This window comes from Peromyscus californicus, unplaced genomic scaffold (assembly GCF_007827085.1).
Source record: "Peromyscus californicus insignis strain IS unplaced genomic scaffold, ASM782708v3 Scaffold_10__1_contigs__length_136768540, whole genome shotgun sequence".
NCBI lineage: Eukaryota > Metazoa > Chordata > Mammalia > Rodentia > Cricetidae > Peromyscus > Peromyscus californicus.
This window is the reverse complement of record NW_026294391.1, coordinates 87,797,647-87,821,084: the sequence shown is the minus strand read 5'-3', so window position 1 is coordinate 87,821,084 and position 23,438 is coordinate 87,797,647. Positions and strand designations below refer to the sequence as shown.

The window sequence follows — 23,438 nt, the reverse complement described above, 5'->3', positions numbered from 1 at the left end:
AACTATTTCTTAGTGTCTGAGATAGACTAGGACAATCACTTTTTATGAAACATATCTTTCCTTGCTATATTATATAATGTGAATACTATGATATATACTCACTGAATATTTTAGACTGAAATATAAGAATGTACTCATACATTATATAACATTTTACAGATCAGTATAATTTACGAGCAAAAATCAGGTAAATTTACTGTATACTTATATTTATTTCTCCTTTTATATTGTGGACTATCCAAACATACTCAGAAATAAAAAAGACAATATACTGAGTTGTCCTGTACTGATTACAGATATTCAAGAGTTAACAATATATTATATTTTTTATTTCAAATAGTTATACTCTCTTCAACTTTTCAAATGGTGTGACTTGCTTGTATAATAACTACTCAAATATGACTTGATAAATCACATTTGGATAAGCAATACAAGTGTCATGTTTCCTGGCTGAATAAATACAGTAAGAGATTATCTGGAAAAAAATTTGTGATATATTAAGGTTTTGAGACTTTAATTTATTTCCTTGGTTATTAAAGAACAAAATATCCAAATTATAGTCCCATTTAAACAATGAGTTCCTTCCTTATATTGTGTATTTAGTGCACAATAACGATTATGGTGTGCTTCCACGGCCAACTGATTATCTGCATTTGGTTATGGCTACCATAAAACTTGAAGATTTCTATAAATACTCATTTATATTCACTCATTCAATTCAATATACACAAATTCACTCTGGAATTATTGAATTACATCTTTATCTACAGATTAAGTCACCTCTTATACACAATTTGTGAGAGTGATATGGTAGATTTTGTCAAATAATATAGATTTCATCTTTTTGTACAGCATTAAAAACATTAATTGAAAGGACTAGAATAGAAAAATTTGGAATTATTTTTTTAATTAACACTGCCTGCCAAAATATGCTTCAGTCCTCTACTATTTCTCTGTTACTAGTTTATCTATATTCTGAGATTGACAAATGAAGATGTTAAAATGAGAATCTAGTTACGAGGTCACAAATAGTAAATACCTTGCTGTGATTCAGATGAGTAGAGGACATTACTAAATATTTCATATCTTGATTTTCAAGCACAACAAAGCCCACAGAATGAATTCCAGTGAGGTCAATAAAGCACAGATAAATCATTACTGATTACCTTAAGATGACAGCAAATTTGGAATTTTGGATGAATACTGACATTGTAAATTTAAGAATATTTTTGTAACCACAAATTTTACTAATTTATCTATATTGACTGATTTTCTCACTTGGAACATATTTGAAGTGAGTGGTTACTACTAGATAAAAAAATTTATTATTTCCCACCCACTGCTAGCTATGCCAATGTCATGTATTCTAACATTAATTAATTTTTATTGCATTTTATACTAGCATATACAGTGATGGATTTTACTATGGGGTTTTCATGTGTGTGTGTGTGTGTGTGTGTGTGTGTGTGTGAGAGAGAGAGAGAGAGAGAGAGAGAGAGAGAGAGAGAGAGAGAGAGAGAGAGAACTTGTGTGTGGGGAGGAGTACTTATGTGTGATTACAATTTGTTCTAGAATATAAATTCCTGCTTCTCTGAGTTGATACGACTGAGTGATTACTTACTAAGGAATGATGGTTCCCAAACTTTGGTGAACCTTAACAAGGGACATAGGAGGGCTATTTTCCAAAGTTCTACCTGTACCGTTGCTCCCTAAGGGCTGAGGCACAAATGAAAGAAGACGCTAGTTATGTTTAAGTCCAAGTCTCTGCTACTGACCTAGCTGCAAGATGAGAATCACTGACTCAGATGGTATCTACAAAAATTATAATGAAAGCCAGTCTGATGTGAAATAGAAACAGGAGACCACTGTGGGAAATATATAGGGACACCAAGAAGTTCTAGGATCTCTAGAGTGTTTCTTCAGCGTCTAGAGAATTATGCATGAAATAGCACAATGTGTAGGCAAAGTACGTAGCTCAGTGGTGAAGCACTTGCCTAGAAAATAGAAAACCCCGGATTTAATATAAAATACAGCAAAAAACAAAACCAAAGTACATGGCTTTGTTCAAGAGCTAATACATTTTGAGGTGAAATGATAGAAGTAGCAACAACCTAGTAGTGATTATAACTAGAATTCAAATACTGGCTCCTTTCCTCTAGTCTAGTGTAGACTCTATTACAAAGAGCTCTTAAGAAAATGGATAATTCTCAGTCTAGGGCAGTATATATATATATGTGTCTGGAGCATCTTTCAATAATGTAAGGAAATGATAGAAAGAAAAACTACCCAGCAATGATGGGCTTATATCAAAAGAACACATGAGCTAACTGAAAGAGCTCCCAATTCCAAATGTAAGATTTCAACAAATAAAAAAAAGTAGAATTGTATTGTATAACATAAATATCCATGAGTCCATACTGATAAAAAAATTCACTGTATATATAAATTGGAGAAGAGAGAGAAATCTCCTATGGGGAAAATTGTAATTTATGCAAATACAAATATTCTGTCACGAAGGATATGGAATATCATTTCCAACTTTGAAGGATGGACTGAGAATAATAACTTTCTTCCAAAAATTATACTAAGAAGCATTGTGTGATGGCACAAGCCTATAATCCCAGCATTTGGGAGGATGAGGCAGAAATGCTACAGGTTCAAGGTCAGCCTAACATATACAGCTAGTTCCAGGAGACTTAAGACAGGAAGAGAGAGTTGTTTTACAGTAAAGAAAGACAAATAGTACCTCAAATCAGGTGATCAAAGTCAACATCAATAGCCATTTCATATTGATCATTCATAACCTTGATAGAATTTGGTGAGGATGGCACTTTATGTCTGTAGTCTTCCTTTCCAAAAATTGTTATCCCAGTCTTTTTTTTTTGTTTTTTTGTTTGTTTGTTTGTTTTTTCAAGACAGGGTTTCTCTGTGTAGCTTTGCGCCTTTCCTGGAACTCACTTGGTAGTCCAGGCTGGCCTCGAACTCACAGAGATCCACCTGGCTCTGCCTCCCGAGTGCTGGGATTAAAGGCGTGCGCCACCACCGCCCGGCTTGTTATCCCAGTCTTACTATGACAAAATACTAGATAAATCTCAATTGGGGAGTATTCTGTAACATATCTAAACAGTTTATCATAAGTTTTAAAACTTATCAAAAAAATGAAAACAAAAAACAAACAAATAAAAAAAACCCAAGATAACTCTGAAGAACTGCCACAGCCAAAAATCTTTAAAATACATGCCAACCAAGCCAGGCATAGTGGCACGTGCCTTTAACTTCAGCAGTCAGGAGGTAGAGGCAGGCTGGTCTTTATGGTTCAAAGCCAGTCTGGTCTATAGAATGAGTTCTAGGACAGACAAGGCTACATAGTGAGACCATGTCTCAAAACACCAAAATAAATAAAAAAAGAGAGAGAAACATGACAACTAAATAGAAAGCAATATCTGGATGATATACTGAAACAGAAAAAAAAGAGCTGTAAAGAAAAATTGAGGAAATATAGAGTATGATATTTAGTTTATAATAATGTGCCATTGTTACATTATTTCACTAGATCATTGATTGTAATGAATATATCACAGTAATAGAAGTGTAGGAAATATAAATGCCATGCTACATTTGTAATCATTCTGTTAATCTAAAATTTATCTGAATATTTATTTTAAAACAGGTAGATTTTAATTATAGCGTCCCCCTATTAGGATAAATTTCTGCAAAGGATATTTTCTTCAGTAAGAAAATGATTAAGTTTTGGCATCATAGAATATTTTGTAGCACTGAACATTATCTACCTACAAAGAAACAGTGAACTTTCCACTATTTATTTTAATAAACAAAAGGAAATTCAGAGAAATTTTAATATATAAACCTTCACTTTGCTAAAAAAAAAAAAAAAAAGAACCACAACAGGAATGTCTCTGTGTAAATATGCTTATGAGATTAAGACATGGGAAATATATGTGATACATATAACAAGCTGTTAACTGTGCTAAGAGTTAGGGTCTAGAGTGGGAGAAGGGGGAAGGAGATATTAAGACTGAAGACGTGTATAGTAGAGGCAGTAAGCAATGACTTGTTCATTAATTCAGTCTATAGCCTTTGTATAGTGGGATAAAGATTTGTAAAGAAACTATAAATTTATACAAACAAACAGAATAAAAAGTAAGTAAATTAGTAGGAAAAAACTCCTTTTGACTGCCAGGCTTTAGTGGTGGTAAGAATTAATAAGGGGCCAGCAAGCAAAGAGTAGTGACATCCTGGAAAATATAATGTCAGTCTTTAAAAGTAAATGACACCTATTTCTCAGCTTTGCCAAGAGTTACACAAATAGAATCTGTTGGCTATCACTAAGGATGTAGTGATAATGATTGCTGCTTCTGCCATGACCAAGGGGATTCTTCTTGCCTTCAAAAGAAACTAACCTCTTCATTTGTTCCTCTCAGTACTCCCCTGGACATGTGCACAAAAGTGATTCTAAGGCTTCAGGAGCTTTCTCTATTTATACACTACCTTGTTCTCTTGGCCTTTAGAACAATGAGGACTCACTAGGGAGCTCTGAGAGCTTTTGATGAAGAAGTGACATAGCTTTACACAGGAGACAAAAATAGGAAGGGTCTGTATTTCCAAGAAGTTAAAATCAAATAGCAGAGTGCTGGTCCCCGGTGAATAAGACCAGTGATTCTCAAAATGGCAGAATTGAAAGGTGAGTTAAAGGCCATCTCAGCTCTCTTTAATACCTAATGCAGTCTCTATCTACTGTGCTAGATCCTAGGTTGTGATGCTGGGCTGCAGGGGAGATCATATTGTGGAGTCCCTAAGACAAAACAATTTGCTTCTCATTGTAAATTTCTGGCAAGAATTAGATCTGTTAAATCTTCAGGATATAGGTCTTGGAAATTCACGATGACCAAGTGTTTATTGAGTTTTATGCTGAACATTTAGACAGAGTAGAATGAAGTTTATTTTGCAAATTGTATAGCTTATTTGCTGTGAGGTCTCTGGGCAGCATTTGAAGCTACTTTCCATCAACAAGAGAGGCAGCAAGACCTTGGCCTAAACGATTTGTGAGGTTAGCTTCCTAGCCAGGCACCAAGATCATTGAGTCAATTGGCTCTGTGGTGAAATAATTGTTACCATAAGACCCTGGAGCAGGGGTGGTGAAGTTAGGAAAGAAATGAGTCACACAATGCTCTAAATTAAAGAAACACATGCAGTAAATAGGAGTCCTGAGTTATGAGAATCTGATAAGAATTTTGTATGTGGTTTCAGTAGCTCATTGAAACAGTTTATAAAAGTTCTTCAGCTGCTGCTACATAACGTGAGTTATACCAGAAAACATTCCAATATAACATTACCCAACATAAGACTGCAAGGCGTGTGGTTGACCAATATTTTCAAATGACACTTACCTTAAAACACAAGTGTAGAATCCACTGTCTTGTGCCTCAGCTGAGTGAAACCATATTGAATCTTCCTCTTTGCTCATCCTGACCTCTGAAAAGATGATAGGCTCTTCCAAATCACCTTTGTTTTTGTACCACATGAGCCTGAGCCCAGTACTCTGGGCCATGCTATAATTGGTGCGGATGTAACTGTAGAAAAGGGCACATTTCACTCTGACAGGTTCGCCTGCCAAAGCCATGTATGTCTTGAGATCCACTGACCAGTCAATGCAGCCATCCACTGAAAGAAAAGAAGAAAAGACATGAGATGTAGGGAACATCATTCACAGTAACAGTGAGAGAAGTAATTACTGCCATCATGAACAGGGAACTTTCTGTGAGTCAGAGCTTTGTAGAGATGGCTTTATTCAGTCCTGCCAGTGACTTTATACGATACCCTAGCATCTTTCTTAGATGTGAGCAAGTAGAGATGGTGCACTAAGTCTGTGTCCTTAGGTATTTTCCTATCCTCCACAGCAACTTCTAGGTAGAAATCTGTTAGATAGGCTTCTCCACAAGGCTCTCTAGCACTCCACACATGCCTATATGTTTATCTCATGGCTGCCCAGCTAGGTCCCCCAGATCCTAGCTCCAGTAGAGTGGCCTGCTAAGTGAATTGCTCCTATTAACCAGCAAATCTTTCCTCTGTGAGATCATATGAACCTAGACTGCTAGCGTGACACTGATATGCCAGTTTCAGTTACTTTTGACTGATTCTTTGGTAGGAATCTTATAAAACTAGTGTTTCTAAGAGACCCCTGCCAAGACCAGGCCCAATCCTGGAATTAACACATATAATCATACTTTACAGATACAAACACTGAGATTCAGTTAAGAAGACCTTACCCAAGGACACAGAGGTAATAAATGGTAGGAAATCAGTCTCTGACCAGAGACTCTATGTATTCTTAACCCCTACCATACACAATCTATACCTATAATTGTGACAATAGTCACTGTGTTGTTTACTTGCTGTTGAGAAAACAATGCTGAGGTTGAAAGCATTAGGTACCTAAAGTGATTACTTGCTAATATAAATATATATTATATATAATACATTTTATATATTATATTATTTTATATTATATAAATGGCATGTAAATATCATTTTTCCATGGTATGACCTATTAATATCATATACTTAAACCTAGGTTGCTTTCTCCTTATACCCTTAGGCCTCCCTTGTTGCTTAGGTGCTAAGTGCTCATAGGGATATTAATGTCAGCTTTAATCAAATAATTTTGGGTGGATAAATCTAATACTAAATAAATACAGTAAAATCTCCTTTTCCAGAAGTATTAGAAATAGATGCAAAAGATAACTTAGTATGCTATTCAATACAACTAGCATAGATATTACACTTCTGAATGCCTATTGTTTTTCCATCAATGATGCTGTGTCCTTTTATATTACCTGATTATCCTTTATAAACCATATCATAAAATGGGTAAATACTTCCATCCTAAAATGATGTTTTGCTTATAATTCTGTAAGCTGGTCTGTTTCCTTTTTCACATATTAAGAACTCTGTAACCCAGTATGTTTAATCCTTTAACCTCAGTTGACAGGAAGCTTAGAGCCAAATGCAATGCTCAAAAGTAATAACTATCATACTTCAAAGTTTCACTTTCTCTACATGAAGGGTTATTGAACTAGGGTTCAAGGGCACTCAAGGGAAAGGTGCTCTAATAGGCTTTAGATTGTTGGCAAAATAATGTGCCTATTCACATAGGCATACTTTTCTGGGGAGATTTTATACTACACTTCATTAGATTGTCAAAGGAGTGTATAGCCTAAGAACTCCATGGTTTCTTTTTTCATAATTATTGTGTGGTTTAGCAGAGCAAACCCATGGCCTTGTGCAAGTTAAGCAAGTATTCTCCTGCTGATTGCATGGCTTCCAATCTTTTTCTAATGTCATTTTTCACTACCCTGGTTCAAATGGACTTCTATGATGAGCTCCTCAAGTAGTATATGAAGTAGCAGAATAGTAATTGGCTTTGGATTAACAAATTTGACTTAGCAAAATTATCTTAAATTGTAATTACCATCCTGATAGGAAAAAAAAGTTGTTTTTTTTTCATTTCTTTCCTAAACTCCTCCAGGTTCCTCCTCTACCCTGTCTGTTATATGATCTAGATCATTGCAAGCTCAAGCTACATTTCTAATCTTAGCAGGCTAGTTTTGCCTATAAACTATGGGGCATGGTTGATATTGAAGACAATCAAAATATTTTCTCTTGAGTCACAACATCTATGCCCAAAATCAATTTGTGACATTTAACTGCCATTAGAATTAGTTTTATCACACAGACCTTGAAAGCATGCTGAGAAATGACTTCTTGTTGAATACCGTCTGAACCACATACATTTGGCTTGATAGATCTATGGTCCCTTTGCTTCTTCTTCCCTTGCTTTAGGCATCAGGGAAGGAGTATTTATAAATAAGGTAGTCAACAACCAGAGAACAGAAATTCAACAACCAGGGGCAAATACAATTTCTAAATATCATTCTTTTAATTTTTCCCCACTTTTAATATTCACAATACATGACTGCACCATGACCTATTTCAAGAGGCCTAAAGGAGTTTTCCCATAAGATAGACAAAGGGTATAATGCCAAGAATTATGAAGGCCCACATGATGCCAAATATTTTTTTTTGCCACAAAGCACATTAGGAGAAATCCATTCCCATGAATTAAGGTATCATAGCTTTATATCTAAAGATCATTAGACCACTACTGGATTCTAACAAGGGGGTTTGATTTGTTTTTATTGGGTTTCCATTCTTAGCAGTTCACCTGCAGGAAAAGAATGGGTGGCACAGGATATAGTACATTTATTTTTAGATTTGGTACTAGTGAAAGCAACTACAAAGTAGAGAGTGAAATTCAAGGCCTATAAAGTCTGGTGGAATACCAGTATTAAGGGACTGAAATCTTGATTAAGTAGGAAGCACAGAGAGATGTCAGAGGATCACAAAAATGGAACAGTGGGTAAAAGGTCCACACATGACTGAATTTTCAAGTGCCACCAAGAGTCATAAGTATAAGTTACATTGCTGCCACAAAGATACGGTAATAACATATTCTACTTCCAGAACTGTTTTCATGTTGAACAGCCATCCGTGTTTGGAAAATACCTGGAGATATGCATCTGCGATGCAGCCAGCAAAGATCAACGCAATAGCCAAGTAGGTGACATGGTGGAACTGAGTAGTCCACAGAGGAGGCTCGTCTATGAGCTTGACCTCATCAACCCAGCATTCAGCCCACAGAGCCATCCCGACCTGTTCTATTCACAATTCCAGTGGCAGCTCTGTAAGCAGAGCCCCCACAGGGCTTCAGTGAAAAGTGTTTTCCATATAGACTGTATTCTCTCACAGGTGATTCCATAACTGTGTCTCTCTGATTCATTACAAGTGTGAACAGACACACCACAGGCAGGGAAACACCGTTTTCCCCCAAATGGTGAAATTTTTAAGTTGGTGAAGTTTATTTCAGAAAAATACATTGAAAATATAAAAGGGTGTCTCCTTAGTGTCTCAGCTCTACCACCTTGATTCAGATCTCTGGAAGGCTCACAAATTATTACTTGATTTCATCTTCTTGGCAGAAAATGCTTTAATATTTAAGCTTTCCAAAAGAATTATAATGGAGCAAAGAAAGTCACTAAAAAATGTTCAGAGCTCTATTTTAATCATTTTTATTCCAATCTGCAAAAGCAAGTAAACAGGTCTGTAATTGAGGCTCTTGATCTGAAAATTCAAAACAGGGTATGCAGATGGATATTGTCATATCCATGCAGTTTATTTTGCCACAAGGAGACTCCTAGGAGTGAAAACAACTAACATTTCCAGCAAAATAGCCTAGGTGACACCACAAAGCTGTTTAACCTCCTGATAATGAGTTTCTCTCTGCCATACATACCTGCCTTCAAAACAAAGCCCTGTGGAAAATGTATGAATCTTTGTAAGAGGATATGATGCCAACATTAACAACTATCAATACAATTTTAAAGGGAAAAAGAACCCTGAGTGTAGTTAAATCAGACTGCAATGGCCATTCACATTACAATTCTTTTACTGTTGTAGTGGGAAAATGGATATACAGCTGCACATATAATTGCTAATTCTGTATTTTTACCTCAGATTCAGAATTTGCCTCAAATTCCCCATTAAATAAAACGGTTCATTGGTCCATGAGAAACTGGAAATTCCAGACACTTAGATGACTAGTTTTGTTACAATTTATAGCTTATGGCCTCATAGTAACTTACTGTGTATGTTTAATACATTCATTTTTTTAATCAGGTATTTTTTTTTAAAGAAAAAACTGTATCAACTAGCTATCCCATTTATTTTTTATCATGCGTCCTTGCTCTTCAATCAATAGGGCAGTAATTAGGGGCAATTCCAGAAATTTCCACTAGAGGGAGAGCTGCCCAAGTCTTTGTGTAGCACTCAAGTTCTCCCTGCCTACTTTCTCAAACTAAGAATTTGTTAAGAGGTCAAGCACTAAGCACTGGTTCTTGGGGAGGAATCACAGCACAGCTATGATGATGCACCACTGTGATGGTAGAGGTAGCCAAAAATTGGGATGCAGCAGAGATCTTTCTCAAAGAGGGGGAAGGAGAGCATACATAGAGCAAGTGAGTAGAGGTGGAAACACAGTAGCAACAGCAAGAGAAATTCACTGAGCCCTTAACCTTACAATAGGTACACTAGATGTTTAGATATTTTGCAAAGTCTTTTGTTGTGTTTTTGTTTTGGGGTTTTCCCCTCTAATTTCATTCTCATGTCTAACCAGGAAAGAAAAGTTTCAATATTCCCATTCTCCTAGTATGAAAACAAAAGCTCAGAGAATTGAAAATGACTTGCTCAAGGTCACTCGAGGTGCAGTGCTGGCAGACACCACCTCCATAATGCCCCAGCCCAAATGAGATAAAGTGGACTCTAGAGCTTGGCTCTTAATGTCTGTGTTTCATATTCTTTCATGCATATACCCTTCCTCCTTCTAGTTCACAATCCAGTAGAAAATTAAATTCTGCTTGGTGGCATCTAAATTGTCATATGTATGTCCCAGAGTCCACACTTGTCCAGTAGAGTTGACCTTTCAAGCTGAGTCTATGCCTGCATAAACACTATAGGAATGATATCCATCAAGTAATATATGCCAATTATTCATCTATTAATTACACAATTCTTACAAATAATGAATTATTAATAATCTATTGTATCATGTTTCTTCCTAAGATGAAGTCAAAATCTTGGGTAAATAATATCTAACCCCTATCAATGTATTTCAAATGAAATATCTAGAGATGATCACCCACATTTTACCATTATAATCAAGTCATAGGAATGTGTACTTATCTTAACATTTGTATTAATAATGTACTTATTGAATACAATGTCATGAACCTCAATCTTAGAATTTTAATGTTAGAATTATATATATTCTCTTTCTATCTCATGCCACTCTGCCCCCTAAAACCAAGTTTATTTTTATTTATATCCATCACAGTAGACTCTGTCTCATGTAGTCATTTCTCCAGAACAAGCAAGTCAAATGCTCTAAGAAGTGATTGACTTGTGCATTTATTGCTAGATCTGTGCCTATTTGCCTCTAGCCTAGACTTGTGGATAGATCTGTTCATCATTTCTTTTTTAAAATATATTTATGTCTAGGAAAAAGCAATATTGACTTTTAAACTTCATCTGTGCTGCAATATCTACCAATAGACAGAAGATTTCCTGTTACAGCTCCACAGATACAATGAATGATCACTGCTTTGTGTTTTTGAAAGTGTTTTTACATTTTTTATGAATTGGATTATATGTTCCACTTCCATGCTTTTGCCCCCTACTATTCATCAATGGGAAAGTTCTGCTGAAATAAAGTCCTTCATCTCATTTCAACCTCGTCATTATGCTTAATAATGGGCTGGCAACCATTTTAATTTCCCTGTCATTACAAGATCTGTGTGATGCTTTGTCAGGATCATTTATTTTTTATTTTTGTCTGATAGGGGAGCCTCTGTGGTGTTTTGGAAGTGAAATCACACTGGGTCATTACAACCAACTCTTCAACTCCTGATTCCCTGAGGCCTGAAAATCTCCTGAGAAATGGTCAGTAGCCAGAAGCTCTTCTCAGATGCAGTGATGTTAATGATGAGAAGGGCCTGTAAAACGTCCGTGGGAGGCAGCCCTGCCCACCAACCCCTCTGTCAGGCTTGCTACTGCCCACTTAAATCCAGAATACTTGGCAGTAAGCTGTTTTCCTGTGCCAGTTCAACCCCACCTCCCATAATCACTCATGGTTATCTGAGCCAAAAATGTTGGGAGCCATCCATGAATCTTATCTTTTCCTTCACTGACTTTCCCCCTAATCATTACTCCCATAATATATTAAGCCTTGCCATTTCTGATGTAACTCAAATATCTCCCCATTTCTTTATTCCCATAGATACTGAAGTATAGGACATCATATTTGCTTGGATTGTTATAATATTCTTCTCTTGTTGGCTTTATTTAAATTGAGATAATTTTATGTACTTACATATATACAACTTGATGTTCCGATATCTGTGTCCACTGTGAAATGATTAAGCTGGTTACTATACTCTTTAACTCCTGTATTTCCAAAATTTGCGATTGAAACATTTAAGATCTACTCTCAAAAAGTGTTCATCTATACACTGTTAATATATATAGTTAGTAAGCTATAAAATAGATCTCTTAGGGCTTAATCTCCTGTTTATCTAAACCTTATGTCCTTCAGCCATCATTTCTTGTCCTCTTCTCTTTGCCCTTTGTATTTATCATTCTAGACTCACATGTTTACTCTTTCTTTCATTCCACGTGTAAGTGATATCAAGCCGCAACTGCTTTTCTGTGCTTGGCTTATTTCTCTTAGCATAGTGTTTTCTACATTTGCCATTGCTGCTTCAGATGACAAAATTATTTTATAAAGCTGGACAACACTCCATCACACATGAAGATTGCATATACATAAATGTTTCCTTGTTCATTCATTTGTTGACAGACACTTAGGTTGCTCTCTGTGCCTTAGGTATTGTGAATAATGTTTCAAAGAATATAGATGTGCTGATACAATATACACTTCCTACACAAATATCCCCTTGGCACACTAGTGAAATATCTTTTGGTTACATATCTAGAAGTAGTTTTATTTTTACTTCTGAGGAATTTCCATATTGTTTTTCCTAATTGCTGTATCAATTTATATAACCATCAATTGTATACCCGGGCCCTCTTTTCCCACATACTTGCCAACTATTTACTAAGTCTTAACATGTGTTTCATGATGTGTCATTGTGAGTTTCATTTCCATTTGTCTGATGAATAGTGACATTGAGCACTACTTTATAAGTCTGTTAGTCATTTCTACATCATCTTTTGTGAACTCTCCAATTCTATTGTCCATTTTTTTTCATCAAGATGTTTTCTGAGCTGTTTGAATACCACACATATTTCACATATTAATTCCCCACCTGCTATATAGTTTACAAATATTTTCTCCTATTCCATAGTTTGTCTTCATCATGTTGATTGTTACCTTTGTAGAGAAGTCTTTTACTCTTGTTAAATCTATTTTTGATTTTGTTGTATGTGCTGTTAAATGTTCTTTTTGTATTCTTCGATTATAATCTTTCTAAATGACCTCCCAACATTCCCATTCAGGTCTCCCAGACCTCTGTCATTATTGGTCATTGAACAAGAAGTCTCCTCCCTGGTAGACAAACATTCTACTACTGAACTATATCCCAATCTCCAATCTGATTTGGAAACTGTGATTAAAATGAACAATCAAACCAGTGCTTCTCAACCTTCCTAATGCCATGACCCTTTAATACAGCTCCTCATGCTGAGGTGACCACCAACCATAAAATTGTTCCCAGGCTACTGTTAGGAATCATAATGTAAATATATACACTTTCCATGGTCTTAGGTGACCCTTGTGAAAGGGTTTTAGCCTACCAATGGGGTCATGACCCACAGGTTGAGAACTAGTGTTTTAAAGCCATGGTCACACCCTTTTACATCTAATAACTTTCAGAGAGTTCCTATCTGCCCATCTCTAAGCCTGGCTTCCCCTGGGTCACTTGGCACTACCTATCTTTTCAGTTCCTCTGTACAACTCTTCACACACCCTACTCTTCACTCAAATCTCACCATTGCCTAGGAAGGCCATGTACATTTCTTTTCTTTTTCTAAGTTAGGGTTACCCTTGCTGTGAAGAAATACCATGACCAAAAGAAAAGTTGGGGAGAAGGGGGCTTGTTTGTCTTATGCTTCCACATTGTAGTCCATCACTGGGGGAAGTTAGGGCAGGAACCTGGTGGTAGAAGCTGATGCAGATGCAATGAAGGAGTGCTGTTTGTTGGCTTAGCCCTCATGGCTTGTTCAGTCTGCTTTCTTAGAGTACCCAGGACCACCTGCACCACCTACAGTGGCCTGGGCCTTCTCACGTCAATCATTAATCAAGACAGTGCACCACAGGCACAGACCATTGTGGTGGGGGCAGTTTCTCAATTGAGTCTCATTTCTCTCTGATGACTTTGTCCTTCTGCTTCCTTATACTGTATTAGTATTTTCTTCTATCTATTGAGCTCATACATTCTCTGAGACACAACTTTAAAGTCCATGTCTATGAAACTGTACTTGAATATTTCATGTGGATTATTTCCTCGGTGGTACACTCACCTAATGTGTTTGCTTACAGAGCTCCTTCACAAGTCAATATGTGTCTCATTTCATGCATCTCACTAGGAAAAGGCTCAATGTTGCACTGAACATAGTAGGCACTTACTAAATCTTCAGTTTAAAATCCTGTAGCTACATAACAAGTTCTCTGAGAAGAGTTATTTGAACTTCTTAGAAATACCATAAGATTCCCCCTGCTGATTCTAAACTAGAATACTGATGTGTCTAAATGCTAATAATAATGTTAGGCAGAGTAGCCTTGATGTATAAAATGTGATCATAATGATTTTGACATTAGCATACAGAAGAAGAAATGGGAATAATAAAACTATCTCCCTATCATACCCCTACTCTAGAACTCACCATCACCAACTGAGTAAAATAAATAAGTCTATATCCAGGCTCTTCCAAACAAGCCCAATTCTATCAAAGTAGCAGCCTACCAGAGTCCAAGAGAGAAATCCCCTGCTCTAGTTAGAATTCTATCTTCTTGCTCACTCAAACCATGTTCTATCTTGTGTAAGAGCTGTTACACCTGGGCTCTTGCCTACTCAGCTCTTTATTGCTAGGGACCTCACACCATATTTTTATCTTTTCATGAATTTCTTCAAATTCTTGTTCATCTTTGGGCTGCATTTACCTAGTAGTCAAGCTAGAAATGGTTTCTTATAGTGTTTTTTATATGTCACTGTCATACTCCTTTTGGTTTGATATTTATCATCTGTCTGTCTGTCTGTCTGTCTATCTATCAATCTCTCTTTCCATCCATCCATCCACCCACCCATCCACCCACCCACCCACCCACCCACCCACCCATTCATCCATCCATCCATCCATCCATCCATCCATCCATCCATCCATCCATCCATCTATCTATCTATCTATCTATCTATCTATCTATCTATCATCTATCTCTACCAGTATCTTATCTCCACTCAGTACTTCCTAGATCAGATACTTAGCAGATCTTATTGAAACATATTTATATATTGTCATCCATGAGACCTCACACAATTTAGTGCTGCCAGAACAAAGTATATGGGTTACTAATTTCACTCTAACTGGGAGTTAACCTTTGGATTATTGAAAATCTTTCCTAAAACATGTCTATCCACTTTTGGTCATAGTTTACAGAAATATGAGGAGAATGACATCTTTCTGGCTTAATTGAGTATTTGTCATGCCATTGAGGTCATTACCCTGGACTTTAAAGCCAAGGATGTAAAAATAGCAGAGAGATTACTGGGTATCGTAAAGCTTGGGTTCTTATCACACTCTGCCTCTTTTTTGAGATATCTGTCTGAATTGAAGAAAGTCAGTTTCTATGCTTAAAAGAAATAAAGACGTTAAACTAGATAGGCTCTAACCCAACATCAAAAATATATGAATTGTCTGATTATTGTTGAGGTTCACAGTCAAGATGAAGTTCACATAATCACTTGGCATAACTGCCTGATGATCTCTTTTTAATGTCTGCACTCAGTTTTAATATTATGAAAACCTAAAGTTAATAATATGAAAAACTCTTATGATGTCACCATCCCAAATTAATAATGTTCACGTTTTTTCCACTCTCTTTCAGCAGCTCTGTTTTATTAAAGGAATAAAACATTGCCAACACAGTTAATGTTCCCTTTAACCAGAGCACACAGCTCCATATTCATCTTAAATATCTGCTAGGGGAGCAATCACTGCTTACCTAATTGTAGACTGATATGTATGAGAAACTTGAAAAATAGTGATTAAAATCATGTCTTAAAAGATGAATAAAGGACAACAAACCTAGGTCTCCACTATATTTGTGGATGTACACAGACCTATGGGAACACACCATAGCACTTGGCACACAATGATAGGTCAGATTTTACTATTATCATGTCTGATGTTCATGCTTATATGAATTCTATATCTATTTTGCCCTAACTCTATCAACTCTAGCTCTTCCCAAGGTATGTATCTCCTCCAAACCTGTAGCTCTGGCTAGCAGCACCTTTGGGGAAGATAGAAGTATGGATCAGTGATCTTGAATGAAATAGGGAAGGAAATCCTGACAGCACAGAGGAAGCAAAGTGACAATTTTCAGTGACTTTGAGAATGTAGTGCATTGCAAGAACATTCAGAGGGAGGCCATTGCCCGAGGGAGGGCTGAGGCTCCTGGAGCTAGTCATCCTAAGATGACTGAGTCTGGCCATGTGAATTACTGGGAGGTCTGGCTTCTGGAGGATCTCTTCTGGTAGCAGTAAGGAAAGTGGTAGGAATAGAGTCGAAGAGGATTTGAACATGAAACGAGTCTTTGGAGTTTGATGTTCCTGGAGAAGTCCTTTTCCTCCAGCAAACATTTGTGTCCTTTTCATAGGATCTTTGTGACAACTAGGTGATGGATATATGCAGGCACTTAGAAAAAACAGAATTTAATATCTAGTTAGCACTCATATTATTATTAGTTAACCATGTATTAGTTGTGTGATTTGTTGTAATCATGGTAGCAACATAAAATATTATTTGACTCATAAGTATGTAGCAATTCTCATCAGTATTAAAATTTATGATATATTAACTAATATTCACTTTTCCTTATCATAAATATTAGGAATATTAGTTATTAGTTAGAATGATATTAGTTAATATTAGGAATGATAATTCATACTATTGCAAATAGTCTATTATAACAGCTGTGATAATTCAGTTTACATTTGCAAGAATAAATGAACTTATTATCCTAATAATAACTCCCTAAGGTGTTATAAATATTTTCATATACTTGTTTGTATTTCTGTCCTATTATCATCATATTTTCACACTGTTCTCCAGCTGACACCAACAATGGATTCAAAGAGTCTCTCCCTTTATTTTATAACTCTTTGGATGGCGTCCTTATTAACAACCTGCATTTAAACTTTTTATGACCAAGAAGCAGCTGTGACTAAATACATATTGTTTTATATCTTATGAGATTGATTCTGATATCATGAAATAATCAGAAAATGAGAACTAAGTTCGAAACCTTCCTGGTGTCTTATGGATTTCAAAGCTAAAGCATGCAATCTTGTTGGCTTTTATAACTGCATAAGGTAATTATGATTTCTAGGCAGAACAAGCAGAGCCTACCCCATCTCATCATAGCCATCCATGTAGTCTTGTTTAGGAGCAGCTGAAATACTTTGCAAACAAAGGTATTTATCTCACTTCACTTCCTTTATGTTGCTTTTTAGGGTCTTTGGGAATCAGTGGATTTTTGTTTGTTTCTAAGTTAGAATGTCTTATACTCGAAGAGGAAAAACAAACATCCTACAGAGATCATACACATGTGCATGCATATCAATAGAGATTTTTTTCATCTGACTAATCTGTTACTCCAATGACGAGACTATGTGTATTTAGATTTAATTAGGAAAAATGAGAAAAGCAAAAGGGCTATTCAATGGTCTTTAGTCCTTACTAAATTACGTGCCAACAAAGACTGCTATGACAGTTATGTCTTGTTAACTAAAATGTATCTGTGATTTGATCTGACTTTCTCATCTGTAAAATGGAATTACTAGTCCACCTTACTATATGGTTCTGTTGTAACTATCAGGGAAGAAGATCTGAAGTGAGAGATAATTCATTAAGTTATAACAATAGGTCAGATATCATGACGGTAGGTGACTGACAACTAATTTTATGTGTCAAATTGATTAAGCCACTATCCAGTCATTTGGTCAATTATTATTATGGGTGTTTCTTTGAGAGTGTTTCTGGAAAAGATTGGCATCTGAATCAGTTGACTGAGTAAAATGGATTATCATCCCTAACGTGGCTTAGTTTGGCCTTATCCAATTGGCCCGAACAGAACACACACACACACAAAAATGACTGAGCACAAGGATTCCTTCTGCCTGACTTCCTTAGAGCCAGGACATTGGTTTCTTTCCTACCTTTGGACTTTAAATGAAACATGGGCTCTTTCTGTGTCTAGAGACTGTTAATTTTCAGGATATAATTTATACCATCAGTCATGCTTGGTCTCTACCTTGCTGACTGCAGATCCCATGAACTTACAAGGCTCTATAACCACATAATATACTTGTAAAATAAATGTCCTTATCTCTTATGATATCTATCTATCTATCTATCTATCTATCTATCTATCTGTCATCTTCCTACATATCTGTCTGTTACATATATATATATATATATAATTTCTCTAAAGAACAGTGATATACATTGACTAATAAACATCATCTCATTTAATCCTTATCAAATCCCAAGCACAAAACATCATGAGTTCTATATTTGGATGGTGACACTGAAGCTCACACCAATAAAATCATGATTCCTAAATGTTTCACGTTGTTGACACCAGGAAAAGACTGTCATGTGATACTTTATCTGGGGTGGAGTGTGTGTGGGGGTAACAATGTTATTGCCTGAAGTGGTTGGTTATCCCAGGCTTTATCAGCCCTTCTGAAGGATGACGGATCAATGCATTGTTGTCCCTGTAGCCTGTCTATGACATATTGGGAAATACAAAATTAAATTATCTAAGCAAGATCACATGCTTTTGGGGAAGTAGAAGAGGAAAATTATTAATATTCAGATATGCCTATATTTGAATTCAGAATCTGTCACTGACTTGCCTATGAATTCATGTCTTTGGGGAATTAGGATAACCTCATCATGCCTTAATTTCCCCATATGTGAAACTGTGCTTTATTTATGAGCCATCAATAAACAAGATGCAAATTATATAGTGTTCAGTATAGACCTAGAAGCATAATAAACACTGTAAATACTACTATTGCTACTACTCACAATAATGATAAATGGAATAGTAGTGAATATCTGATGCCAAAGTCCATGCTTTCTCCTGAAGATACACTCCCCTGGCTCTAGCTTTGAATATTGCTATAAACATTCTACTTATATTTCAACAAAAGTTCTCATGAGGTGGCTATATGTGGCAGTAATGCATTTGAGAGAGCAGGGCATAGCACTATCATGTGCAGCTTTTCTACCCTTAAAAATTGTCATGATAGAATTAATCAGAACTTACTTAATTCTTGTCATCTTCTTCCAAAAAGTCTTACTGAATTAACCAAATCAATCATAAAGCTTGTGACCATGAACTATAGTGCAAGTGTGGTATTGTAGCCAAAGCCCCACGGTGACACACATAGGTATGAAGAAGAAAAAAACAATAATGCTCATCTAATAGAAGTAAACAAATCTCTTCTGAAAAACTTCATCTCAGTCCACATGTAGGTGCATGAGACTTAGGAAATCGTTTTTTAGTAAGAGAACTTTTGGGAGATGCCAGCAAAATCTGTGGTCACAACATGATATATATACCCTTCATGACAGAGCCCTGGGCCAACTGTCCCCCTACCTCATTAAATCTGGATAGCACTGTTTAAACTGCTGGCTCACTACTCCAGTCAGTGATCTGGGAACTCCTTGATTTTAGGATCAGACAAGAGGTGAGAAACGTTGGAGCACTAAGCCTAACTTGCCTAGTTATCTGGTTGAAGAAAGGCAAGATCAAACCACACAGAGTAATAATAATGACAAAGAGGAACAGACAGAAAGAAGGTAATAATTTATAATAAGGCTTGTAACATTTGATGGCATTTTTTAAAATGGTCTTGCTGTGAGTTTGTCTTAATTATAGAAGAGTTGTCAATCAAATGGAAGCTCTCTCCCAATTCCCTATTAAAGGCTTCATCAAGAAGCCTTTTCTTGTGAAACTGTGCAGCCTCAAATCTAGGTCAGCCTGCCTCCATTTATGTGAAGCAAAGATGTTCTTCTTTCTGTGCTGTCAGTCATTCCGGGTCATCTGCTTTCTGATTAATCTGGAAGCACAAATTCTCAAAATCATCCATCCAAGTGTTTAGAATGAGCAGGATGGAACACAGATAACTCCATGATTAAGAAGCTCATTCACCTTTTCCTTCCTTATCTTTTCTTTCCTTTTCTTTTTTTGTGTGTGATTTCTTAGGATGTCAGTTTCAGAATAAGGAATAGTTGCTTTGATTATTTTTCCAAGGCTTAAAAAGATAATGAAGGCAAAAACTCCTGGCATTTACAAAAGGAGCCAAGGCTTTGTATTTTCCCCTATTGCATATACACAGTAGATAATACATATGCAAAAAGAATGGGCCAGATAGGTCATTAATCTCTGTCACTTCCAGGTCATATACCTCATATAGGCTCAGTGGAGATTAGTGAGTTTGGATGTTAATTGCTTTTAGTGAGCAATGAGTTTAAGTTCTACATTTCTCTATTTTATCATCTTATTCATTAATTTGCTCATGTACTTTAATTAGCATTTATTGAGTAGCCATGCATTAGGCACCAGTATAAGTCCTGGAGCTATAATGTCTAGCAATCCATGGTCCCCACTTTCAGAAATGGTACCATATAGTGCACTTCGTACACAATTATGGTGATGCTATTAGTAGGTAACAGCAATGTGCTTACTATGTGCCAGACACTATTGTAAACATGTGTATTTATTAACTTAGTCCTTACAATACCCTCTTGAGGTTAGCTCTACACTTTTATTTCCTATTTTCACAGAAAAAGAACTTAATATTAAGTAATCTATCCCCAAACTACTTGGCTAGAAAGAGAGAGCTTATAAAGATATTGCTCCCAGAGCCATATTTTGAATCAAGCATTAAGCACATTGCCTCCTTAATGTGATATGGAAGAAAGTATGTTGTGTTATGGAAGGCACTCAGCCAGACTGGGAGAGGACATAACCCTTGACCTTTTCAAGGAGTAAGGGACCAAAAGATAGATGAATAGAGAGAATAGAATATTCCAATTAGAGGAAACCACACTTGTGAAGCCCACAAAGGCCTAAAACAATATGGCATGTTCAGGAAACTACCTGAAGTTCCACATGGCTGTACATACAATAGCAGAGAGATAAGAAGAAGCCAGATCATACAGAGACTGGGAAAAAGCTAGGAATTTTGGCAATTACTAATTACTAGGAGAGCTATGTGGAACCATTAAAGGGTCTTTAATGATTTGTCTAAGATTTTTTAAGCATAATGGTCACTTATGAAGTTATTGTCATAGTCATGTAAAATATGTGATTTGAGTCACAAGGAATAGTAGAGGGATAGATATATGTGTCGTAGAGGTAGAAAGACTGTATATGTAAGAGATGAATGCATTCCAGGTATAGTGGCATGTGCCTTTAATCTCAGCACTTAAAGAAATGTAGGCAGGAAGACTGCGACAAGTTCAAGGCAGGAGACACAGCACTCAAAAGTGCTGGCCAAGGAGCCCACATGACCCTTTCTAGGTTATTCGTATGGTGTTCTTCTCTCCTGAATATCTATATTTTGGGCTTCTGTGGGGCATATTATGGTTGTTATCTGGAGCTCAGATAGGGAAGGTCTTCCTGTCATTTTCTGCCAACTGATTTCTTTAACATGTTAATCTCAACATAGCTTTATCCATTCCCTATTCTCTCACCACAAGAGCAGCTCTGGACAATTTCCATCTTTACCAAAACCTGTCAAACAAAGATGGATATGAGAATCCAATCAGTTGTCACTTCTGAGACACAGGCTGATTGGTGGGAAACCTGCAGTCAGCTAAGATGAGTGAATTCAAGGTAACTCAACATTTTTGTTTGGTTTTCCAAAGGCATTTGTTTACAGCATTTTTCTCTGCCTTTAGCTCTTGACAAGAATACAAAAAGGCCCTAAACTTGTCATAACAGGAGCCTAGTTCATCTGCTTCCCAGATACTCCATTATACTAGTATTTATTTAGTAGAAGAATCCTCTTAAATCTCTTCTTTAGAATTCAATGGGACTGGAAGCTTTAAAGCAGTGGTTCTCGGCCTGTGGGTCATGTCCCCTTTGGGAGGTCAAATAAACCTTTCACAGGGGTCTCCTAAGACCACCAAAAACCATAAATATTTACATTACGACTCATAACAGTAGTAAAGCTACAGCTATGAAGTAGCAATGAAAATAATTTTATGGTTGGGGGTCACCACAACATGAGGAACTGTAGTAAAGGGTCACAGCATTAGGAAGGTTGGGAACCTCTGCTTTAAAGGGTAAGTCTTTACATAGAGCTTACTGATAAGTAGGAAAGGACCTTAGACAAGTCTCTTTTAACTCTGGGCAAGGCCTGGCTGTGTGCTGTTTCTTGAGTCTGAATTGGTGATTTTCTAGGAATAGGGGAAGACCAAGAGGTACAGAAATGACAGGAATTCCCAGACACCAGGGAATAAAGCATGGAGGAGAGTTGCTGAGGTATTATACTCGCAAATACTATTAATTTAATCTGAAGTCTGCATGATACATTAGCAGAGCTAGCAAGTGTTCCAGAAAGTGTAGTTTACCTTCAGATAATACTTGTATGAAAAACAAAGCAGCTTACAAATTTGCTAGCAAGTCCTGGGAAAATTCTTATCCTCATTATCTATATGGGGAAGGTTGGAAGCACAGGCAGAAGGAATCACAAATAGAAGCGAGAGCCCTGCTAGTTTCCTTCTGTATGTTATTATCTTGAGGAATGTAAGTACTAAAAAGGCTGGTGGGTCCCACAGGGATGTTGTACTTTTCATCTGAAATATGAAATAAAATATTGATTTCGTTTTCTTTTTGGATTGATTGTTTTTTCTGAGACAGGATCTCATTATGTCATACAGGCTGGCTTGGAAACTTGCTCCATAGGCTAGGTAGCCTCAAACTTGCCACCCTTCTGACTCAGCTTTCCAGCTAGTAGAATTATAGGTGTCTGCCATCGTATGTGACCAAAAGGGTAATTTTCATACAGGTTTTTGGCGAAGCATAGAACAGGAGTCAGCATTTTTTTTTTTTAGTAAAGGGCTTGATAATAAATATTCTCAGCTCGAAGAGCCATATACATGTTATAAAAAGAAGAAACCAGCCATAGAATATGCAATCAAATAAGCACAATTGTATTCCAGGAAAACTAAAAAACAAATAAACAAAAAATAGTATTGAAGTATTGAGACTTATTTGGTTTGTAAGCCCTGGTCTCCAGTTTAAGGAACCACAAGACAATTGCCTAAGTCCCCCTCTGTTATATCTAGAAGGTTTGTGTAGCCCATGCTGCACATGTTGAAATCCTTTGGCTCATGAGGTCACACGTTAAATAATACTGTAAAGCACATGATCTTAATTTCAGCAACAAAAGAAAGTCTTTTCATCTCTACAGGGTCTTATTTATGAAGCAGTTGTCTAAGAATTTTCATTTCTTCCTCACGACAATCACAAGGAGTGAGGTTGACAG

General features: G+C 36.5%; 1 protein-coding gene across 1 annotated transcript in view; it reads right to left on the bottom strand.

Annotated features, from left to right (window-relative positions):
- The window catches only part of Il1rapl2 (interleukin 1 receptor accessory protein like 2), a 1,222,115-nt gene that overhangs the window by 581,343 nt on the left and 617,334 nt on the right, over positions 1-23,438 (bottom strand). Inside the window, exon 3 of the mRNA XM_052736534.1 lies at positions 5,409-5,682. Coding sequence (XP_052592494.1) covers positions 5,409-5,682 — 274 coding nt within the window. The remainder of the gene's footprint in view (positions 1-5,408; positions 5,683-23,438) is intronic.